At 29.5% G+C, this 25,124-nt stretch overlaps 1 protein-coding gene across 1 annotated transcript; it reads left to right on the top strand.

Annotated features, from left to right (window-relative positions):
• Nucleotides 1-1,796: 1,796 nt before the first annotated feature.
• On the top strand, nt 1,797-24,636 carry LOC113553997 (myb-like protein AA). The gene is made up of 4 exons (XM_026957625.1): nt 1,797-2,657; nt 20,051-20,241; nt 21,061-21,322; nt 22,627-24,636. Exons 1-4 carry the CDS (start codon nt 2,063-2,065, stop codon nt 23,274-23,276), a joined length of 1,698 nt encoding a protein of 565 aa, XP_026813426.1. The 5' UTR covers nt 1,797-2,062; the 3' UTR covers nt 23,277-24,636.
• Nucleotides 24,637-25,124: the final 488 nt, after the last annotated feature.

Genomic DNA, 25,124 nt, shown 5'->3' with positions numbered 1-25,124 from the left:
ATGAATTATTCCCGAAGACTTTGAGGAGTCTTTCACAGTCATCTTTGTGCCGAATAGAATTTATGAAACGACCGGAACCCCCAAACAATACGGTAATAAGTTTACGGACATAAAATCGCCAGGCAGAATTCCTGCCTTACCTTTCTGACATGGAACTATTTTATTGGGTTTTATTAGATAAAGATAATTATATTTATTTATTTTTAGAATATAATATAATATTCCATGTAAAAACATAAATAAGACGTAATTTTAACATTATTATTAAACACCATGATAATCAAACATTTTTATGACATTTTAGAAGTACATTAATTTGATGTGTATATTTTTGAATAACATATATTCAATAAATGTTAATTCATCGAACTTTTTTTTACTTATTTATTTAAAACAATTATTGTACGTAAATGTAACATCTAAAAATTATGTTCGAAATTTAACCTAAAATTTATATAATTAGAATGTTTTGAAACATTGATTGCACAGTGTGTTTAATACATTATAACTAGTACCGAAGAAATGCTCTGTTCTGCAGCACTAATTTTTACCGTGATTATAGTGCGAGTCTGACGGCTTCAATTCGGGAATAATTCTATATACTTGGCAAACGGCTCGAGAACAGCATTATTAAAGTAACAGGATAAGTCATCTGTGCACTATACCGATTAACTTTGTGTAAAATTTGAAATTAACTTTAAAATGTTACTATTTTTAACATATTTACCTACTTATTATTTAATAAAATGTAAACAATGTCATTTTTGACGTTTGCAGTGACTATATTCACTTTATACTCATGTAGGTATAATGTGTTCGGGATTGTTGGATTTCTATGTTTCTAATAAATAGAAAACATTAGGGAAGTAAAAAAAAATGGTTGAAATATTAATTTTAAATATTATTAAAGCTGATAATTATAATATACCTACTATAGGTATAATACACAATTGATTGAAATATATCACGAGGCACTGACATTAAATAATATAATATATAATATATACTCATCGCGTATAAAGGTATATATACACGTGAATCGTAAATCAGATAGGTACATAAATAATTCGACCACGTTTATATTTAGGTATATATTATTATATACACTTCACCTAATCATTAACCAGTAAACCTTAAGAGAGCATAGATTAATATAGTTTATTATTACTACGCACTTCCTAGCTGTTAGGAAAACACAAAACAGTAAAAACGTCTCATCGGCTCGTTAAAGTTTCTAACGAAGATATACTCATAATAATATAATAATACCTACCTATACTGACTTACTTATGGTTTTGTGGGATTTTAATATTTCGGTTCGTTTACCGAAAAGTACAAATTGAAGATAATTATTATTATTATCATCATCACGCGGGCGGTGACGCCGGTCCTTTTGACGGCGGCGGCATGGTGCTATATCGGGTAATAATAACGGACGCATCGGTGGCGGCCGCCCCAGTATCCCGGGCGGCGGCGGTGGGCGTGTCTTTCGGAGGCCACTCGAGGCGTGTGTGCGTCCGGAGCGAACGAATCAATGAACGACGGCGTCGGCGGTGGGAGAACCGCTCGCCATCATTACCCGGCAATTTAGTCGGCAAGCACACACACACACATATACACCTTATAGTATTACGGTATATATGGGGATCGCGGTGCCCGTGGCGTCCGCTGCGACGACGGTGTTTGTGGTGTGGAGGCGGTGGTGGTGGTGGTGCGCGCGTGTATTGGGGCGGGCCGGGCAGGCGCGGAGGCACCGAAAAATAGGTGTTAACTATATTTAATAGCCGCGCCGATGCCGTACCGCGCGCTCGTCTGCAGTTGCACGCCACATCACAACCGTCCGGTCGCCGTCGCAGTGTAGTAGTACGTCTAGTGAGTAAGTGTCGTAGTCGTGTCTGCCGTCGTTGTTGTGTTTGCCGTCGTTGTGGTCGTCGCCACCGTGTCCGTACGACTGTGATTCTATTAGATAACCTATACATTAAACACTGCTGTTGTCGCTGTTTTTCAGTTGTTTTTACTGTTGTTACTGTTATACGCACTAGTGTTATATCATACGCACACGATGATGGTGTTGGACTCGGGACAAGCGTCTCCGTCGTTACGGCTGTATGCCGCGGCTGCCGCGGCCGCGGCTAACGGTTACGGAGGCACGGCCGCCACAACATCCGGAGGCACTGCAGGGCAACAGTCCAGTGGAGGCGCTGTTCAGATGCCACCGCACCCACTGTTCCCGCACTTTGCCGCCCGTTTCCCGCATGGAATGGCGTCCGCGGCCAGTTTCGCGGCGGCCGGTCTTTCGCCGTTCCTTCAGCAGCACCACGTTGAACACGCGGCCGCTCAACGGTATGCGATCGCGGCAGCTGCGGCCGCGGCCGCCGCCAGGAATAGCACGGTCGCTGGTCACGTGATGTCTGCAGCCGTGCATCAACAACAACACCACCATCACCGGCCCAACTCGGAACCCACGGGAAAGAAACGGCCGCACCACCATCAGCAGCAACAGCAGCAGCAGCAGCATCAATTATTGTTGCAGCAACAACAACAGCAACAGCAGCAGCAACAACAGCTACAGCAGCAGCACCAACAGCACAGAATTATTAATATGTCCGGTAATCATAGTGACGACAGTGCCTCTGAAAACGGATCTCCTAAAAAAGGTACGCCATTTTACCTAATTAATTTTAATTACGAACTATAGGTATTAGGTTTATTATCGAGCAAGCGCAAAAAAACTGCTACTATTATATATATATAATACGTATATATAAGTACCTATTATTATACGAGTACGTTGAGCGCTTTCTTAAATCTCTCACCTATTTTGCATTGTTTTTTATATCTAGTTATATATATAGAATAGATATATATATATAACATAGCCTATTAGGTATTTTATACTTATAAGTTATTATGATTTTTGATTAAATAATTTTATATTATACCTAAACACCAAATACACAATGAATATTATTACACAGTAAAATTGTTTTATTTAAGAATATTATGATGGCTATAATGGTTATAAAGAAACCTTTGTATAATGCAACTGGTAAGAATCAAGTCATAAGCGGAAATTTGATGAAGTTACTGGAGGAGCTAAGTAATATTTGCTCATTACACCTATATACAATGCTAAGACCTGTACTTTAAACTTTTGGAGAATGACTTAGTCCCCTTAAGTCCCCCCCGACTTCCACCTATTAATCAAGTATAATATCTATAAGATATTTTAATTTATAATAGTATAGGGTTTAATATAGATTAGGTTATATTATGAGTAAGCATATACATATATATATATATATATATATAATATTTTTATATACACCCTGATTTAATATTGATTAAAAACATTTTCTCATAATGAGATATATAATAAAAATCAATTCTATAAAATACCTGTTTTGTGTACGTAATATTATGCGAAATAACGAATTTATTTATATTATGGATATAAATTATTACCGTGTGAAATCGAAAATGATATATTATATTCTTATGAAAAATGTTTTAATTTAATCCATTCGCATGATTATTAATGTAACGCATTTTCATATCATACCTAAATAAAATTGATAATTAAAAAAAAAATAATAACGTAATATAGACATAATTGGAGTAACTCTTTAAGGATAATTTAAAAAAAAATTCTAATTTTCAGAAAAAAATGTATTATAGTGATAGGTTATGCAAGGTATAATGTAATGTACAATAGTTATCCCTAATAGCTAATTATATTAACAGTATATAATCAAATATTAATTTTTAATAAAAATAAATTCATTATTTTATATTAATACATACAATTAGATATATATTTCTAGACATAAAGACATTAAATTAAATTTAAATGGTTTTATGATTTTTTATAAAAAACGTAGAAATTGTAGGTATTTTACTATAAAGTACGATTGATTCGGTTTTGTACTTACTGCTGACTTATAGTTTAATAGCCTATTTTACTTTAACATACATCAGTTATGTATAAAAATAAATATAGCATAGATATTTTTTAAATGTCATGTATGATATAATATTCATAAATTCATAGAACTGTTATGTGTATAAAATATGTATGTATGTACCTATATAGCTATATATATAATATAATATATTTCTTTATACTCTTCCAAAATGTTATGTGATTAAATAGTTGGGTAGCATTAATAGTTGGTATAGGTACTGCGGGGGTTCTTAATGTTTTTATACATAAAAATATACGTATATATTTTTCCAAAATATTATGTTAGAATTCGATTAGGTATGTACACTTATCTATACATAATATTTATTATATGTATCAGCTTTTTTTTTTTTTTTAAAGCGCATATTTATGTAAAATTATAACGATAAATACGAAAATTGCGTGACGGTAAATATCCAAAAAAGGGGCAGTTATATAAGTGTGCTGTATGTGATCGTTTACACAATATAGGTATATCATTTGACCGTGGGAACCTTACACGACCGGAAGGGTACTCCCTTGTAAGACAGGTGTGTAAAATATAGTTATGTCCAAATTCTGCAATTTCAAGTACTCGTAGATTTCTTTTAAGATGGTATAAGTACATCGTTTAAATGCAAAAGTTAAAGTCTGCCAAATAATTTTTGATTTATTTTCAACAATGTATATTATAACATTACAGCAATATACCCCATACGTAAATTCTTTAGTATATATTATTCACTTACTTATATATGCCTGTATATATTTTTTTTTATTAATGTTTGACGATTTAAACTTCACAATATCGTTATAATTATAATATATATCTATTAACATACATATTTTTTGTAAATTTTCAATATTTGGATCTTTAATACATTTAAATTCTTGAATAATAAACAGCAGCAGAAATATGTATCTATAGTTCATCAGTTCTAAACATTAATTATGATATAATTTTAATTATACAGTCAACTCATAGTCAACAAATTTCAAGGAATCGATAAAAAGTTTGTTATATTTAAAAGTACGTTTTACCACGTTTCGTTATATTATTGCGAGTTGACTATGTATTATCATTATTATTCATAATCATATTTTTTTAGGTAAAATTTATTACTCAATTTCACCATATGAAATCATTACATTTACCTCGTTATAATTATGCGACATAGTTATTCATCAGTTCTTATAATTACTAAATACATAACCTACTTAAGTATTTTAATTGCCAAATAATAATTATGATAAAATTAAAATTATAACGTAAAGTGTTTACAAAAAAAAATATTTTTCTATTATCCTTAAGCAGGTTCCTATACTTAAATGTTTTATAATTATTATTAATACAATAATATATTTTGTCTAAACCTCTGAAGTATAAATTTCGTTTAAAAAAATGTACCGTATATATTTTGTAAAATTATCAACAATATATAAACGAACAATTTGTCAAAATATTTTCATCTATATATTTATTTCGGATTTTTGGATCTCATTTTCACACGTTTTCATAATTTAAAGTAGACATAAGAAAAAGAATAGTTGAATTATAATTTGAATAAACGACATTTAAAAAAAATCGAAATGTTTAATTACAATGATTACAAACAATAAATTAGAATTATAATAAAATTAAAAAAATGAAACAACAATAGGTACTTGTGTCATATAAATTCAACCACTTTTAATTATTTGTTTTATGACTTAGATATTATATGAACAAATACATTTATTATATCATTAATTTTAATATGTAGATATGTAGGGTAGGTGTAATATATTACAAATATTTATCGCATATTATTATTGAATTAAAAATAAATCAAATATATTAATATTACCTATAATCTATTAATCAACACAATAAACAGATATACCTATATAATTACTCAACTATGCCTATTAATATTATTTTGCTCTTGTTGTATTAGGTAATTGACAATATTAACTATTATAACCGTCCATCGTTATTTTATACAAATGGTGAAATAATTAACTGATAAAAATGTTCAACTGTAATAATAATATAATGTGAACCTTCTGCAGTGTTATCGAACGTGTAATATTTCCTTTTTAACATCTTATATATAAGTACCAAAATCAACTACATATAATTAATATATATTACATGCTATTATGTAGAAGTTATAGAGAAAATAATAATTTTCTACTTTAATAGCTATTTTATTATATATTATTATTATTTTAAAGTCTAAATTGATTTTAAACATTTCAGTTTTATCTTTTTTATGAGGTTCAATTAGACAAATTTTATTGTATAGTAGTGTTTATGTTTTTATTAAATTAATAAATAATCTAAAAAAAAAAAACGTAAACCAATCATTTTTTATATATATAATTTGTATGAATCAATAGATTTTTAAATGTTTTTGCTTCAGATATAATATAATATTCCCTGGAGGCTCGTAATGAGTATACGATGCACTAATATTTTAGGTACGCGTACTCTGCAATGGGTATTCATGTATGTATAGGTACATATTATTATACACATAGTAATGTAAGTGTTTATATATTTTAGAGTATAGATAGGTACTAGCTAGCTAGGACACTAGGTTTTCATATGTAGGCAAAACGAACATGGGTGCTTGTAAAACACTTATACTAGCTTATTCGTATACAGTCGCGGGCAAATAACCTCTAATAAAATATATGGTATAATTCATCTAGATCGACGGATTAAATTCTATTTAATATATACACCACTCGCATGAGTGTAACCGGTCATTACTATACTATATATTATATACCAGTATAAAAAAATAAAAACACCTATATATATATATATATATATATATATAGGTGTTTTGTATATATATACACATACAGTTTAGTATATACATATATGTGTATATATCGAGCTTACCTATATCATTATATAATACATATAGTATACATATAGGTAACAACGTGTTGGAAGATTTAAGAGTTAATGTTAACTGTTTTTCGTGCGGCAGCTATTAAACACAATTATTATTATCGTTATGACGATGTACCTATATACTTATTACACATTATACCTGAGATTATACATCTTTAATATATGCATTCATATTAATTCTTAAAAGGTACACATTCGCATGTGGCCAGCCATGTAATAAGAATTTTTTAGGGGTGTTTTAATTTAAGACAGAGGCAAAGGTTTTACACATAAGTACTCTCCGTTGTAATCAACGTTCTCTATATAAATACGATAGAAACTCAATTGTAATATTAAGTATGAAATAGAACCATATATAATATGACAACATATTATGTAAAAAATTAGAAATTTTGAGTACTTATATTAGTGCATATATTTTTTGCACAAATGCGTAAATGTTCTAATACGCAAACCTTATAACCTACGCCACTTCATGTGGTTATACTTTATTTACTCATTTTTTTTATGCCATTAAAATGGTATAGGTAAAACGTTTATCATCGATAGCGTATCGAAAGCCATTCGCGGTAGGTATATATTATAAATTATAAACGCGACGTGATTCCACACGATATAGAAACCATTTAACACGAATATATTATTAAGTATGGAAATATATATAATATAATATAATTATACTACTATGTTATAATAAATGTATATGTATATGCTTGTTACCACCATACCATGTTCATTGTATTCACTATTTTTCTTTCAAATAGCTACTCATATTAGAATTAATATAGTCATTGTAGATTAAACATCACATATATAGCTATATTAATTAGTTCTACCTATAAATATTATATACAGGACTTTCACGGGTATTCGAAACAAAATATTTACTAACATAAATGAAGGATAAAGCTATAAGAGAAACAGATATTATATAATTATACAATATATAGCCTCTAAATTTTAAAATTTACTTATATTAACCTTAAAACTTTATTTGACTACGAATATTATACCTTCGCCATATGCACTCTTGTGTACACTTACTTTATTACGCCTTGTAGGCATCGATATGTTTCTATCTATATGAATTATGCAAATTTGTATTCATTTTTTGATTTTTAATTAGTTAAATTGGCTTTATTATAAATTTCAAAATATATTATAAATGCATTAAACAGCTCTTATCAATTTGTAAAATGTAATTATATTCTATTTTATTAGGAGATATTAAAACTAAAGGGAACAAAATCGTGATATCTAGCTGGGATTAATCACATACAATTATTATAATATTTAAATACTAAATTCTTTAATTTATTGTAATTATTTATGCAGTATAAATGTATAAGTAATGTTATTTGAGTTGCAATATTTAAAATACTAATTTTGCTGAACAAAAAGTTATTGATGGTTCTATAAATTGTTATACAATATTACAATAATATCTATAAAACTAACTAATTTTATTAACAAATAACAAGTATTTTAATTGATCAATGGTAAAACATCAATACGAATAAAGCAAACAGATATAATATAAATAACCAAATACTACGAATAAAAAACCAACTTGTTATTAGGTAATTAAACGATTACGTATTTCTGTCGAACAATACAATCAATAAACATCAATTAGATTTGTATATAAAATATTATTATTATGGTTAGGTATGTTGTGCAAATTACAAACCGTATGTTATTTGCGCGTTTCGTAGTAACGCAAAAGGTTTATAAAAATCGTGTTTTTGTATTCACAATGATTGACATTGACGAGCGATAAAGCAATCGATCCGCATGAATTCGCGGTAAAAGGCGGTCTGATCAAAGGTTTGAATTGATTTGAAAGAAATAAAAATCAATACGCCAAACGATGGGCGAATAAAATAATAATAATTATTATTAAATTAATATCGTATTTTTTATTGTGTATTAAATATAAGAAAACACAGTTTAACATATCATTATATAAATATTGTATAAGAATATGTATATTATGTATATTATATACATACATTTCTTAGAAAACATTGATGAAACGATTATGAATAATGATACCTAGTTTATAATAAACGACTGTCTTGAGCACACCTAAATTGATTAGAAATTAGCTGGAAACCATCTCTATATTTAATAATCTGAATGTAGGTATACCTACATAATATTTTGACCGAATATATTGTTTTTATGAATAATCACCATGAGTAATCGCACATAGTTTAAACTCTCGTTTACATGTAAAATCGAATTTTTTAATTATCAAAACCAATTGTAAAATAATTGAAAAATATTATTTAAAAAAAATAATAATATGCTATAATTTAGTAATGTAAAATCGTTGAAACACTGCAGCTTCCGTATGGTATTGATAAAAACAACGAAAGCAATATTATATTACGTCTCGAAATTCACGAATATTATAACATTTGCATACACAATTATTAATGTAATGTATTTTATCGTTTTCTGTCATATTATATGTACACAACAGTGAGGATTATAATGCTAAATCACACTGCATCATATATATCTACTTATGTTTAGTTTATGAGACGAAAATCTCGTCATAAGTATACTGCAGCTCAGCACGTGGAACTTGGAATTTCTGACCGTTACGAATTTCGTTGTTATCGTTCTAGAGGTCATAGTGATATAATCTCGTGCTCTGCGCTATTATATATGTATTAATTGTGTGATGTCGCGGGCTTGTCTTTTGTGTTTGCGTTCGAATCCAATTGAAAATTTGTGTGTGTGTGGCATGTGTGTGTTTATTATTTTTTAACGAGAAAAATCGTCTTGCAACAAGAGAAGAAGAGTCACAGCAGTGTCTGTTATATTATTATATATGTGGATGTCGGTGACACGTTCTACTCGTGGTTATTGCGGGTTAAGTATTTTGAATTATGTACCAATACCATTGTACTCACCATACCAACTCGATGGTCACGTAAAGTTGATATTTCAATCTGTTTCATTTGTGACCACACGCGCACGCGTATACGTGTACAACACACACGTGGCAGACACAAGTCACGTTTCCGTTTCTATATAAATGACAGCAATGTATATTATATTATACATGTACATGGTATACGCGTGGCGAAGAATCCGCTAGAGAAAGAAAGTGAGGTGATGGTTATAGAGAGGTGGATAAGCATTAATTTTAATCGTAATTCAATTATTAATAATAATAATTTCATACAACACATATGTGAGATGGAATTGAACACTGACGTTTTGTTTTATAAGTGATTGAATTGAATAATAAATTGATTAAATATTGTACATATTATTACATATATGTATAAGTATATGTAACCACACATAAAGGCTCTCTTTAGAGTTGAAATCAATATATCATTTACCCGAGCATTGAATATAGATATATAGTATAAAAGTACCAACTAAAACATATTGGGCACATTTAAAAAATAATAAGATTAATTGTAGTAGATAACATAATTTATCAAGTTAAGCTGTTGGTATAACAATCGGCATCCAGAAAATGAGAGATAAAAAATATTATACATGCATTTTTATAGGTACCAACAAATTATTGTAGATTCATTCTATAAATGTACATAATCAGTATGTGAATATTCACTTAAGCTTTGATCGAACGTATTGCCGCAGTATATATAGGTGTAAATATTTGGGCTATTGTATGACTGAGAGCATGCAGTAATAAGAACTAAAATCCGATAAGACGAATGCTATAGATCAAGATCCCGATGGAATTTAGGACAATTCATACATTTTTACAACTTGTTATTTGGGTGGTTTTTTGTTTTCGATATTGTTATCCCTACGATTAAGAAAAATCAAGGAGGATAACGAAATGGAAATGTTATGTACTAACATAGTGGTACTAGCGCAACGCCATCACAGGAATCACCGCAATTAGGTTACGTACCTATCATGAATGATCGGGAGATGATTTATGCTCTGGGCAATCCTCTTCAGCCAAATTGGGTGTAGGACTTGTACGCTGCAGTGTTATTCAATTTTGTTTCTGGTTTTTTCTTCTATGTGTACTAACCTGCACCCTGCGCCGTGCTGGCATAATATATCTAAATAAATAACACGGTAATAATATTGTCAGAAATGAACTGTAGGTACCTATATAAAGGAATGTATATACCATATACGGGTGCGAGAGACGAAAAACGTCCGCCTTCAAATGGCCCGTCGGTCGTCATTGAAGGTAATAATTACAGTCTTGTGTTTCACGGGTTATATTTTATTAAGCCATTGCGTTATATTATTATTACTTATATTATATTGTCCATTATAGTCACGAGACTGAACGCGTACGGTTGAATACAAACACGAAGTTTATTATTATTATTTTGAAGTACTTATTCATTTTCCGTTCCTACATCAAAAACGCATTCCATGTCATCAAGATAAAACAATTATCACAATAAGTCATGAACGTTTTTATTATCTGTTAGAAGATGTTTGTCCAAATATTACTAACTAGTTAGTTTAAACTGTAGGATTTTGTTCGTTATTTTTTTAAATATACCTATCACCGTTAAAAATGTTATATAGTTTTATATTTTACAATTTATTTTTTTGTGTAAATAAGCTGGATAAGCAAAATGTTTATTTATACAATTAATTTAAGTACTACATAAATAATATAATAATGTTAGTGAGAATTAAATTGTATGTGTTGTACATTTTAAAAGATAACGTAATACGTAAATATTGGACGTTGGAGAGTATTTCAAATGTATGTACACTCTGAATGTTTGAAAAGTTTCCATAGTTAAAATTGTAAACGTTCCTACCATTGAACATAATATAATGGCTGCTGTTTCAAAATTAAATTAACATTACCTATGACTTTTTACTTATTTAGGTAGGTATATTAGATATTTATACATAATGATTAAATTGTATCTAATAATAATAATAATAATATATAATTGTATTATTACATGTAATAATATTGTTCTAAGACAAAATATTTTTATACTCCATGTGAATAATTGTATTTTATCTTAGTAAATTTCATACTAATAATTAATTCTAATTAATTAGGTATGATATTGTATTTCTATATTTTTATCCTAGCTAATATCGTTCAATATCTAATAACGTACATATTATACTGAATAATAGGTACATTTATCATTTTTAAAACTTACTGTTGATCGATTTCGGATTTTTATATTTTATTAAATAGGTATTTATAATGATGCAACTTACGAGATATTTTTCCAAGATAATCAAGATAGAGTTTTTTTTTAAGTAGTGTACATTAAAATTGAAATATTTTCTACTTACCTATATAAATATTCAAAAACTGCAGAAAACCTTTATAAAATTATAAACGCTATCAGCATGATGCTGTCCGTCTGAATTCCGGTGACCCATTAGGAAATTGAAAACTAACTCCTAATTAGTTGCAATTAGATTAAGCCTGGTTGTAAAGAAACTGTTATTATTATTATTATTATTATTATTATCTGCGGCGACTTTCATCATTAGAAGTTCGTAGAACGAAGATCAACGGTCACAAAGTGTACGCTTGAGTTTGAATATAATATGTATATTATATATGTACCTATATATTATGCTATAGTTTGTATTATTATTTTTTTTTAATAAGAAACAAACACACCTTTAATAAATATTTTTTTCTTTGTGTTTACCAGCTGATCGGCTCGTTTCAATTAAAACATTAGTTTTAATTATATTATACATAATATATATATATAGATTATTATTATACACATTATTCATTTACAGCTTATCAATTTTGCGGCGTTGCAGTACTAGTATAAATGTATAATACATAGATATATCTTATTGAAGCTGGCCTAATTGATTGAACATAATTAAAAAACGAAAATATTGATCAGTACAAAGGTTATTCGATTCAAGTTTTAAACTTTTCAAATATAATAATAATTAATAATAACATTCATCTATATTAATTAAATGTGCTAGACATTTTAAAGGATAGAACTCTTTAGTTCAATATAGATATTATAATATATAGTCTCGGTAGACTTTAAATTACATAAAAAAGTTTTATTCGATTAGACCCCAACATATTATACTTGTAAATAATATCTATTAGTTATTATACGACTTGTTTACGATGTAGGTATAAGTTTAAAATTAATTGTATAAATCTTATGTACTCTATATAGATTAAAGATCCACATATTTATATATTCACTCGCTTGCAGTTGTGGTATATAGTTTAGTCGATTTCAATATTTCAATTATAGCCTATAGGACTTACAATTAAAAAACAACAGTATCATGGTATGTTTTTCTCAAAACTTGTTATAATATTATACATTCTATAATATATAAATAATTGAATTTTAATCCTGCAAACTGTTATTGTAACGGGTGAGCTGAATTGTTTTTTTTTTTTATTATGATAGCTTGTAGGTATGTTATACTATATGTATATACAATATGTACGATAACATATTCTCAACAGCTTGCATTGATTAATTTCACAATAGTTATTTTAATTATAAATAGATATATTTAAAACTAATAAAAATATAGATATTATAAATTCATTTTACAACTAATAAGACATTTATATTTGTTATTTAATAAATTATAATTATTTAAAGTTTAATTAAATATACCGATATTATAACGTAAGTGTTAATAATTTATGTAATAGTGAATAAATAATTTACTTAGCTGATAGGAATATGATTTTTGTTCAATAAAAACTTATGTGAAATGTATTTTAATTGGGTAGGTATACATTGTTTATGAACAATTTATTATAAAATTTGCTGTGTACCGAGTCAGGTCCTATTTTTCATATTATTAGAAATGCGTTGACATAGATCCGGACAAACACGTCATTTTAATCTAAACATATAAAAAATAAAAGGTATTAATGTAGTACGGATCAAATAACAATAAAAAAAAAAACCACAATCTGTTATTATGCTGTATTAGTGTATTCCGTCCTTGTAGTTTGATTTGTTTTACTCGTACACTGTTTTTCTACGAAACGTGTTGGTTTATTGAATCAGAACACTGTACTGGTCTGATCGTGGATACCACTTATTCACTAAAAAAATATAGAAGCATTTAATTAATATTATTGGAATTATTTATTATATTATACGATTTTGTGGAGCACTACAATAATTCGATCGTTTAAATCAGTCAATACATACATATAGAAAGCGGTGGTAATTTTTTCCACCCTCTGCTTGTTATTGCTATTATTATTAAGTTGTATTTTGTAATTGGGTTGTAATCATAAAACTCTTCACCCCGTGCCTTGTCCCCGCCATGTTCGCAACTATAGTGTATAACCATAGTTATTAAAATGAATTAGGACTTCGTGGCAGCAGCGGTTTGTTTACAGGAAATTACAATTCAAATCACGCTCCCTTTTCTCTTTTTCATCGTTTGCTCCACCCCGTCATTCTGTCATACTCACGTATATAATACTACCAATCGTTATATTAACATTTCTATATTTTATACATAATATTATTTTATACTAATATATTAAGTCGACGAAGGTGGCGTGAGTCACAGGTGGCTGATGGGAGTCAATAAATATAGGTTAGACACCGTCGATACACTCAATTATTCTTGTTATTATTTTCATAATATGAAACGATGAAGACGTTGTCGTTAGGCATCTGGAACATATTTTTTTTATATAAAGTAAATATACGTTCCAGCGGAGAGCTTAAACATTATTATCTGTATAAAGAAGCGCTTCGAAATTAATCATATTTTTTAAATTTTACTAAATACTCTGTATTAAGGGATGATTACCTGCATACCGCACATGCCTACATACCTACTTAACCATATGGCAATAACGAAGACTTCCGTTAACAAAATAATTAACATTTGAAATAAATAAAGTAAAATATTACTTTAATTTCAAGATATTAGGTGCGTACTAGACCGTAAAATGTTAAAACTATTAATTTTATATGTACGACAAAAAAATTGCATTACAATTAATAAATTAAAATGTTGTAATGTTATAGATTGATTTAAAAATATTAATATATATCTATATAATTTTAAATTATAACATAAACGTTGATCAATTAGTTCTGTATTAATTTAATATTTAATAAATAATATGTCTGTGACGACGTTCAACTAAAGCATATACCCACACCTAAAGATACTAATAAATAACGTTAACTATAATGTTTTATTATTGTTAAAATATGTTATTATAATATAATTCTAAGGTGTTCAGAAAGTATGTTTTCATGCAAAAATGCTTTACACGATTGCGTGTTTGTAACATTGTAGACTGCAGTAATAAGTGTTATACGTTACATAATAATCATAATAATATCTAAGTAGAACACTTATAAAAATATCTAATAATAATTTACGCAGATAAAATGTGCGTAACAATGTTATTACTTATTATTTAGTGTCTTAGTATTTACTATAATCCATGTATATAGAGAAATGCGTATTTTTATTTTATTAAAATGTACCTTATATCTACATAAATGCTTTCGTTTGTATTTATAAATTAGACAAAAATAGATTTGTTTGAATAAAACGCTAAATTAATTTTATTGACAATAAAATAAAATATATTCATGTTTAAATAATAATAATGCTACCGGTTTATTGACTTCAAGACAGTTATTTTGGAAGCTTACAAAAACCTGTTCCCTATATTATAATATGCCTACCTCGTAAATGGTTCTACATGCAATAGACGCAATAAAAATAAAATTATGAAATATTTCACTCACCCTCGTAAATACATAGTGAGTAAAATTATCAAACACGGCAATCTATTTCGAAATTACATTTTGTAATACCAATATTTAGGTAAGTACATCATTATAAGTACCTATACTTATAATGATGTACCTATCTTTACTTTTTTCAATTAATCATGAAAATGAAGTAAGGATATCTATAAATTTTAATATGTTTTAAGATCTTTAAGTGTAGTTGTTTGTATACTTTTTATGAAAAGCCTATTTTATAAAAAATTAAATTGTGCGCGTATTGTATTATCGTGCTTGTTTGTGTTAATTTCTAAGTTAATTTTGCAGTGGATTTAGCATTTTGAGCACATAAAAGCCAGTTTTTAGTGATATAGGGATGTCGTCGTGGTTCACATTTAATTGGACTCGTGCAGTATCATAATATATATATATACACCCGCGTACCATCGTCATCTATCAAATTAACTTTGTTTAATCAAAAACCTTCTCCGCGTAATGGAAGCCTGTAAACTAACTTTATCTATCCTACTCCTGTAGCATATGTATATAGATGTTGGCAAACTTACTAAACATCGACGCGTGAAAGCTGTTTAGAATCTGAAATTTATTACGAGCTTGAACTTCCAGAATATCTATCATGTGCTGTACCGGTCGGATGATAGCCCAAACAAACCGTTTAACGCGTAATAATGGTTTTATCACAACGAAAATCACACTTTATCTGACAGTAGGTATATAGGTAGTTGCGTTTAATGTCTTTAAAAAACGTGAATTTGTGCCTATATATTATATACTATACACACTTACACAAGTATACAAACATCAATATTAATATCACGGCAAACCTTAGTAAAGGTAAATATTTTAATAATACAAGAATACGAAATCGTTTTAAATGTGTAACATATTATAATATAACTGTTATATACATATGTATATATATATATTGTACCTTACTATACCATTAAAACCCTTAACGTACATAGATACAATTGCCAAATTTAAAATTTTCCACACGTCGAGCCGATTGCGCGTCTGACAAGTATGATGGCGCCTTATTATTACTATACCTATAGTTAGACCATACACGGCGCGACGACTTCCCTCTAATATAATATATAATATATACGTATAACGATAGTTATAACCATTAACCATTGATATATATTATATATACTCAGATACATTATTGTGCTACTGCCGTCAGTATATAATATAATATTTGTACCTATAATAATAAAAATCGAACGTCCTAGATTTTTAGTGTCGCCACCCGACGTGTGTTTTGCACATCGTGAAACTGTTTTTATTATTTTTTTTCCTATTGGTTGCCTTCGGTCTTGTTAGTTGCGTTCATTTTTTATCATTATTATTATCACCATTATTTCTATTACCATTGTCATATCGTCATTGTCAACTTACATCTTATAGAATAATAATAATATATATGTGTTATACGCTATACAAAATTACGCGTTTTAGAGATACCATTTCGGCGGCAATAGAGAAAGGTTTACCGGAGCGCCTATCGTGAGAGTCCTGTGTCCATCGTCATCTCTGCGCGTCGTCCGCGGACGCGTTAATTCAATTTTAACGAATTGTTATCCGTTTGATACGGTCCACCCAAAACGCGTATCGCGTTACACGTCCCCCGCATTCTTCTCCCATCTATAAAAATAATAATAAATAAATAATATACCTAACGTGTGACAACTGCTTCGTACACATACACATCTTTGTCATTATTTGCTTCCACTTAAGACAAGACGTTTCATTGGTCAACTGTATATATGACGTATATACTTACTAATGAAGTATATACGCTGATACAGTATGCAGTATGTCTATATATCTACTATTAGTACTATTTTAGTAAGTATAGATTTTGTTATATATATATATATATATATTCACAATAAAACATTTATCATTTTTGACAATTCTACTAAAATATTTTGACACTTTTTTCATTTTAAATTTAATATTTGTTATAAGTTAATAACGGATTCTGATTTATAGGTGTGTTTATTATGATTAGGTTTTATATGTATTAAAATAAAACAAATTATGTAAATATATATATGTAATAACAAATTGCTCTACATATAATAAAAAAAAATGAAAATATTGAAGATAAACAAATTATAAAAAAAGAACATAAATTAAAAAAAAATTAAAAATTGCCTTATAAATGACAAAAAATGAAAATAAAAAATTAAGATATTTGAATTGAAATTATTATGAAATTGAACCTTATTTATCTTGATCTTGATAGCATTGAGATACCATATACATGCTCAAATGTTCAAAGTTAAATGATCTATAATTTATTCGCAACATAGATTTGACCTAAAGGAGCGCTCGAATTCAACAAAGGTAATGTGTGCAAATTTCATATTTGCAATGTCTAAAGGAGTAAGATCAGCCTGCTTGCCATTCATTCCATAATGTATATCTTTAATTAATTTTAGGCAGTTTAAACCAGAATATTTATTTAATACACTGTAAATATGTAGAAAAAAATGGAATTATTGAGAAATATGTAAAAAAAAAGTAAAATAAAATATAGTTCATTTCATTGGAAATCGCTTGAAACGAATTTATCATTCATCTAAATAATTGATCAAGTCACAATAAAAATATGTATTTACATATAAATCTGAGCCCTAATTATGATATAACTGAACAAGATTATTATTTTATACAACTGTTTAAAAATATCGCTACCAATCTATGTATATCATGTATTCTAACTTAATGATAGAAAATACGCCACATAATTACATTTTCTTTAACGTTTATATTGTATACCAAGTACAAGTTTAACAGTTAAACTTGACACAAGTTTATAAAACTAAGTATGGAAATGCACTAGTTTTCAATTACTTTATATGAGATTTATTTTAGAACCGAAAATCGCTGTATGTGCAAGGGATTCATAAAAGTTAACGTAATTTTGTTGTCGCCATAATGGCGGTCTCTGCAACAGAGTTACTAGGGTAACACGAAAACAATTCGTTCAGTTATGGTTCAGTTATTATACAAATATTTTTTCTTTCTAGAACCCCTCTTGGACCAACTCTCTGTTTGGCGAAAATTAATTTTCTTCCACTCGCCGCCACCTCTTAGACTACCAGAAAACTGCTTCCACGCTCTGGATTCTATTATCTAGTCTCGTCTTTATGTTTTTCCATATTCTTATATGATTTACGACCGTCTGAAGTGCATGCATGCTGCGAGATAAAAATCCTCGTGGAAACGGTTTCTCTCTTGTACAAGACAATATTGCCATATGTCGTGGGGACATGATTTATAATGCGATTGCGAAATTGTTTTAACTCGATATGCGGTTTTCTTCCCCCGGGCTTGCATAATATAATATATATATTATAACTATACAGCACTGGTTTCCGTCGGTATACTATTGATCAGCTAGGGGAAAATATAGATATATTAGTTTTTATCTACAGTTTTTCGGTTCGTAAACAATACGCCTGCTGTAAACTTATGTTTCAATTCGAAAACTTCGAAAGTGTGTTTTTAACGCCCTACGGTGTATTAAACTTTTTACTCCGGCTCTGGAAAAGTCAATTTTCAACTTTTCGGTAATCGAAAATACAACCGTTCCCATGTGGCGTAAATCTGTTTTCGAAATAGTTCAAATCACCCGGAATGTGAAAAAAATATTATCTAATAATCTAAACTCTGAGGGTTTAAAGTATTTTAAAATACTTACAAATTATAGGTGCTTTCACACACTGCACAAATACATATACTATAATATATATATACCATATAATATATGTATACATATATTTTATGTATTTTAGAGTATATATAATACACATAAAATAATTTTCTCTTCGATATTTTTAAAAATGTATTTTGTACAATGTGTTAATATACCATCGAACAATTTAGCTTTAAGCTGAAATAATGAGATTATTTTAAAATATCTGTATGATGGTGAATCGTCATTTATAATTTTTGTATCTAGCGCGGCATAGGTACCTACACGTACACATATAATTTAATATAATTTTCAATCATTAAAAATATTATTCAATATTTATGAAAATTTACTTGATTACTTATGCAAAACGTATATAATTTATGCATTATTAGTAATAAAATTTAATGAAATTATGTTTAAAAACAAATATTGTTGTTCTACATAAATAATTATAATACAAACATTAAATACCTATATACACAATGTCACTATACGTATTAAACACTATTAATATGTAAATTCGTAATACCATACCATCCTTAATTATCTACGAATATTGTGAAATAAACAACTGTATAACTTGAATGGCAACATTTAATTCATAAAAACCCGTTGGAATATCTTATTCACAGGCAATCTATGATAAAATATATTTTCATTTTTAAGTTGTTCATATATTACAAATACAATTAAAATTATTTAAAGTTTTGCTATAAGATAAGATAATGTTTATATAGGTGGAGTAGACGGAGATAGCGCTGCAGGTAGTTCGGAAGACTTAGCCAACAAACGGCGGAGGTCCAGAACAAATTTCAACACGTGGCAGTTGGAAGAATTGGAACGGGCGTTTTTGGCTAGCCACTACCCAGACGTTTTCATGAGGGAGGCTTTAGCCCTGCGGTTGGACCTCAAGGAATCCAGAGTGGCTGTAAGTATATATTATATTTATATAAGGTATACATACATATATATATATATATAGAGTTATTGTGCCCATGCGAGAAGTTCGCATTTGTTTTTTATGTTTCATATATAAGTTCCCTAGAGCATCCACCCTTTTTTACTCAATATTTTGATTTAGAACCTCATTCCTGATACTTGTTTCAGCCAACTAGGGGTTGATTTTTGTTGGCTGTTTTTTTTTTATCGTGAGGGGTGGAAAGTGTATATACAAACGGTTGTGTATATGGTTAAATAATCTACGCCATCATGTTGCAGTCCAGAGCATACAGTTGGAACACGTCCCTGGGGTGTAATACGTTCTGGCTTTAGAACCGCAAATGCCGGAGGCGAGAAATAGACGATAAACTTTAGTGCACACGTATACATACATACACATATATATTAAATATATATTATTATACACGTATATAAAATATAGCTATACTTTTTTTTTTAATATACGAGTATATGTATCGAATTATTATGAAATTTAAAGGCCATTTGTTCGGGGTCGCTTTTATCCTATACATTATAAATTGATAAGAGCACGTGTCAGCCAATATAAATCTATTATGTAGAGTATCATCGGGTTTTATGATATTATTAGTATTGTTGTTGTACGTACTGAATTATGTGTAGGTACTAATTATTCAATACTTATCTATTAACTAGTTTTTTAGAAGGGTAAATTATTAATAATGTTAATAATTACATAATATAACAATGTACTATAAGTCTATAATACTTTATTATTATAATACAACTATAACATTTTACTTATATAAGCAACGATTGGTTTTTACAGGTATGGTTTCAAAATCGGCGAGCGAAATGGAGGAAAAAGGAACACACCAAAAAGGGTCCGGGTCGACCGGCACACAACGCACATCCAGTAACTTGTTCCGGAGAGCCAATACCGGCGGACGAGTTACGGCGCAAAGAGCGCGAACGTCGACAGAAAAAGTTGCTCAAGAGCTTGGAACGACAACAGAGGAAGTTAGCTGCCAAAGGAGTGCACGTTGACTTAGATACGTTGCGCAAGGAATGGGAGTCTCAACAAGCTAACAGTAAGTGGTTTTTATAATACAATTTAATATATTATAACGATCACGATATAATGTGTGTGGGTATAATAGGTATAATATAATAGGTAATATTATCGTTCATCGCGGTGCGGTTTCACTGTGTCGAATTTCTCATTTGGAGTTTTTTATCAACTATAATATAATAATTTATTATATTTTATACTTTTTTTTTGTAATTTACGTTATGCAATTAGAAAATAATAACTGATATAGACTATATAATATATCATGTATGAAACGTATAACCTATGTATTATAGGTACGCGCAGTATGTTGATATAATAGGATTTGTCTTTTAAAATATAATATCTATATACCTACGTTGTACAATGAACGATTTTAGTCCTATCGGTGTATAATTTTAATAGTCTTTGAATCGTTCAGATAAAAAAAATTACTGTTTCAATGTTATATACACATCTTAAATTCCAGTCGACGATATTATACTATTTACGACTATACATCATATATGGTATACAATATGTACGTATTTCGATACGGTTATTGGAAATGTTCTCATGGTACTTTTTGTGGTGCGTTATTACTTGTTCCAAACGAAAAACCAATCAAAATGACCTTGTTAAAGCTTCTTTAAAACTGCGTGCTATACCCTGTCGTCCGTACCCAATATAATTGTCTGGGTCTATAGCTAATATATATTGCAACATTTAATTGAACGACATCCAGCCTAATTATTATTATGTAATAATAATTATACTTCTAACGATGTATGTTTCAATGTCTGTATAGTTGGTATTTGGTTTTCGTGGAAATACTTGTATAAAATGTTGGTAATAATGGTAATATAATACTTATAATTTCTATGGGTAGAATAATAAAATAAATTAAATTAATCGTAATGTAGTATAATTGTACATATTTTAATATTAGATTTATAATGACATTTTACACATATAAAAGAAACTATACATTTTCATTAAATTATGTACTTTTTTTAATCATAATTTGTTTTCATAAAAAAACATTGATAAAAACATGGTAATATAAATTTAATTGTAAGGATTTTTTTTTTTTTTATTAATCTTTTTTCTAGTATACTTATATCTTTACATGTTATATATTTATTTATTTATATAATATATACGTATTATTCGTATTGAACTATCATACACTATTGTGTAATGTATAATGATCATAGAAAATGTACATCTTTAACCTGATTTTTGAATGATCGCCTATAACAAATCGTATTATTATGTAGTGGTGATGATAAAAGAACCAACATGAATTTAGTTTGAACGTTTGACACTTGTTTGTTTTTATAGATGCGGCCAAAAAACATGGCCAGATGGATTGCGGAGTCGGTGGTGGAGGAATTGGAGGAGGAATTGACGGAGTTGGTGGATCGTCAAACGCCGGTATGGATCTGTCTTTCCACGACTCGTCTAGCTGTTGCAGCGGACAGACGAGCCGGGACGAGGAGATTGACGTGGTTGGCGAAGAGGACCACCTCTTGCATCACCACCACCGCCAACATCAAAACCACCACCATAGGATGTTACATCACAGGCGGAGTGCGAGCACGACGTTCGATGATGACGACGACGACGACGACGATTTGGACGAGGACGAAGACGAGGGACTTCCACCGTACGCGCGCGCGGCTGCGGCAGCAGCGGTAGCAGCCGCAGCAGCAGCTTGCCGGGGTGACGACAGCTGTAGTTCAGACGACGAGTACGGCGGCGGACGTTTGTACAGACGACCACAGGCTGGTGACGGTGAATCGTCGCCGCCACCTCCGCTGTTGAACCTGACCACGTCGTCGGTGGCCACCGCGGACAAGGCTCGCCGTCTCAACCCGTTCAGCATCGAATCCCTGTTGGCTGGTGGCAATCGACCATTCAGCATCACTGCCGCCCATGTCAACAACATAAACAACAATAACATAAATAACAACAACAATAACAAAGTATGAACTCCCTATCCCTCCCCTCCCCGCGTACCTAATCACATACATTCTCACCGTCGTCGGTTAGTATAAGCGTTGTCGTCGTTCGTCTTCATCGCCATCATCGCAGGGTTCCTATATGACGTAATAAGATAATATTAGACATGTTTTAGATGTATAATTGTATTGTAGATCCATGGATGATATAATATTACTATATACACTTGTACAAATGTTTGTTTCGCGTTTCTTTCCCTTTAATTAATGTTTATTCTTTAAAACTGCAGTAATGTAGGTATTTCGCGTATAATATATAAAATGTGCCTATAATATTATACAGCCGCAGACGAACAATAGGTGTATTTTATGCGTATTATGTTTTTGTGCATAAAACATAATATAATAAGCAATAAGCGTTACAATACTAAATTTAGGTTTGTTTTTATTATTTTTGAAAATGTTCAATCAAGTTTGAATCGTTTATGTGCACTATATTTATATATTTATATGAGGTAAAATCATCCTTTCATGAATAAATAAATATAACAGAGATAATACTCGACGACAAACTGGTGATTTTGTTAATCGCATTATTATTATTTGTTATAATATTATATTCGTGTGATTTGATTACAATGCTTGAAAACTTCATCGGTATCATTGGAACGCGAAATATGTAGTTGGAATCCGAGTGGATTAATATTATAATAATATATAATATATCATTTTTATTTACTGTTCTTTGTACAGTTCTATAATAACCCTTGTCCGTTATAAACAGCCCATTAGTAAGTAACAAGAATCTAGTCAATAGTATATATATGTTTTTAAGTTAATACATATTGTATATATTGTCGTATATATATATATATATTATTATTATAAATTTGTAAATAATTTAGTTAAAACACGTTTATAATAGCGATTATAATTAACAATGTGAACAAAATGTATACTCATATAATTTATCTGTTAAGCAGCGCACGATGGAATGTTAGCATATCTGTAAATTTAAACATGCGAGTGCAATAAGTGTTTATATTATACTTATAGTTTTGTGTTAAAGTCGGAAAAAACATATTATAATATTATATTACATATATATTATTATTGTAAATAAATATTTCTTTTTGTTTTTGTCTACTTGTTGTAGACAGGCCCTTCTCATACACCACGTTGTTACGGTATTATACGAGCTGCAGTAGAAAAGACGAACGGAAAGGAAAAATAAAACTTATCGTTTTTGATCGCTACCGTTTCATACTCATTCGTGTATACCTTTATATATATATATATATATATAATAATATGTCTACATTATACGATTTATACGTGCATCGATCCCTTATTTCGGTATGACTTGTATAAACGCATTTTTACGTTAAGGTTTTTATTATGTTACGTATACGATTGTATTATAAAACGAAATAATAATCATAATAATAAAAAGTTGAATTATTATTTTTTTTTATGGATGCATAAAAACGTTTTTTTTTTCATTTTGTTACCACCGTACAAAATACAGGTATATACTGTTGGAACGCCTCAATGCGATAATAATTTAATAATAATTATATCGTTTCCGACGGAAAGTAAAAAACGCGAGAACGCTCTGTATATTGTACAGCATATATATACCTATATGTTCGGCATGAGTATATACGACTCGCGCGCACAGGTGTACTATAGAAGAAGAAGAGGAACGTACATAATAGTAATAATATAATAACAACATAACGTGTAAAGCCACTTTATTCTGACGTCTGTATGTGTACGTACGTTTTCCGCGGTCTACGGCGACGATGAAGACATCTTTTACAATTAGTCTCGGCCGCCGCCGCCGGTGTGAAGACATTAAGTGTGTTGTACGTTTGA

This window comes from Rhopalosiphum maidis, chromosome 4 (assembly GCF_003676215.2).
Source record: "Rhopalosiphum maidis isolate BTI-1 chromosome 4, ASM367621v3, whole genome shotgun sequence".
Taxonomy (NCBI): Eukaryota; Metazoa; Arthropoda; class Insecta; order Hemiptera; family Aphididae; genus Rhopalosiphum; species Rhopalosiphum maidis.
The sequence above is the reverse complement of the archived record's forward strand: the minus strand, read 5'-3'. Positions and strand labels throughout refer to the sequence as shown.

Excerpts from the sequence above, each read along its gene's own strand:
- LOC113553997 (XM_026957625.1), top strand. The coding sequence starts at position 2,063 with ATGATGGTGTTGGACTCGGGACAAGCGTCTCCGTCGTTACGGCTGTAT. Across the intron at positions 2,658-20,050 it reads AAACGGATCTCCTAAAAAAG|GTGGAGTAGACGGAGATAGC; the intron begins GTACGCCATTTT and ends ATGTTTATATAG. Across the intron at positions 20,242-21,060 it reads TCAAGGAATCCAGAGTGGCT|GTATGGTTTCAAAATCGGCG; the intron begins GTAAGTATATAT and ends TGGTTTTTACAG.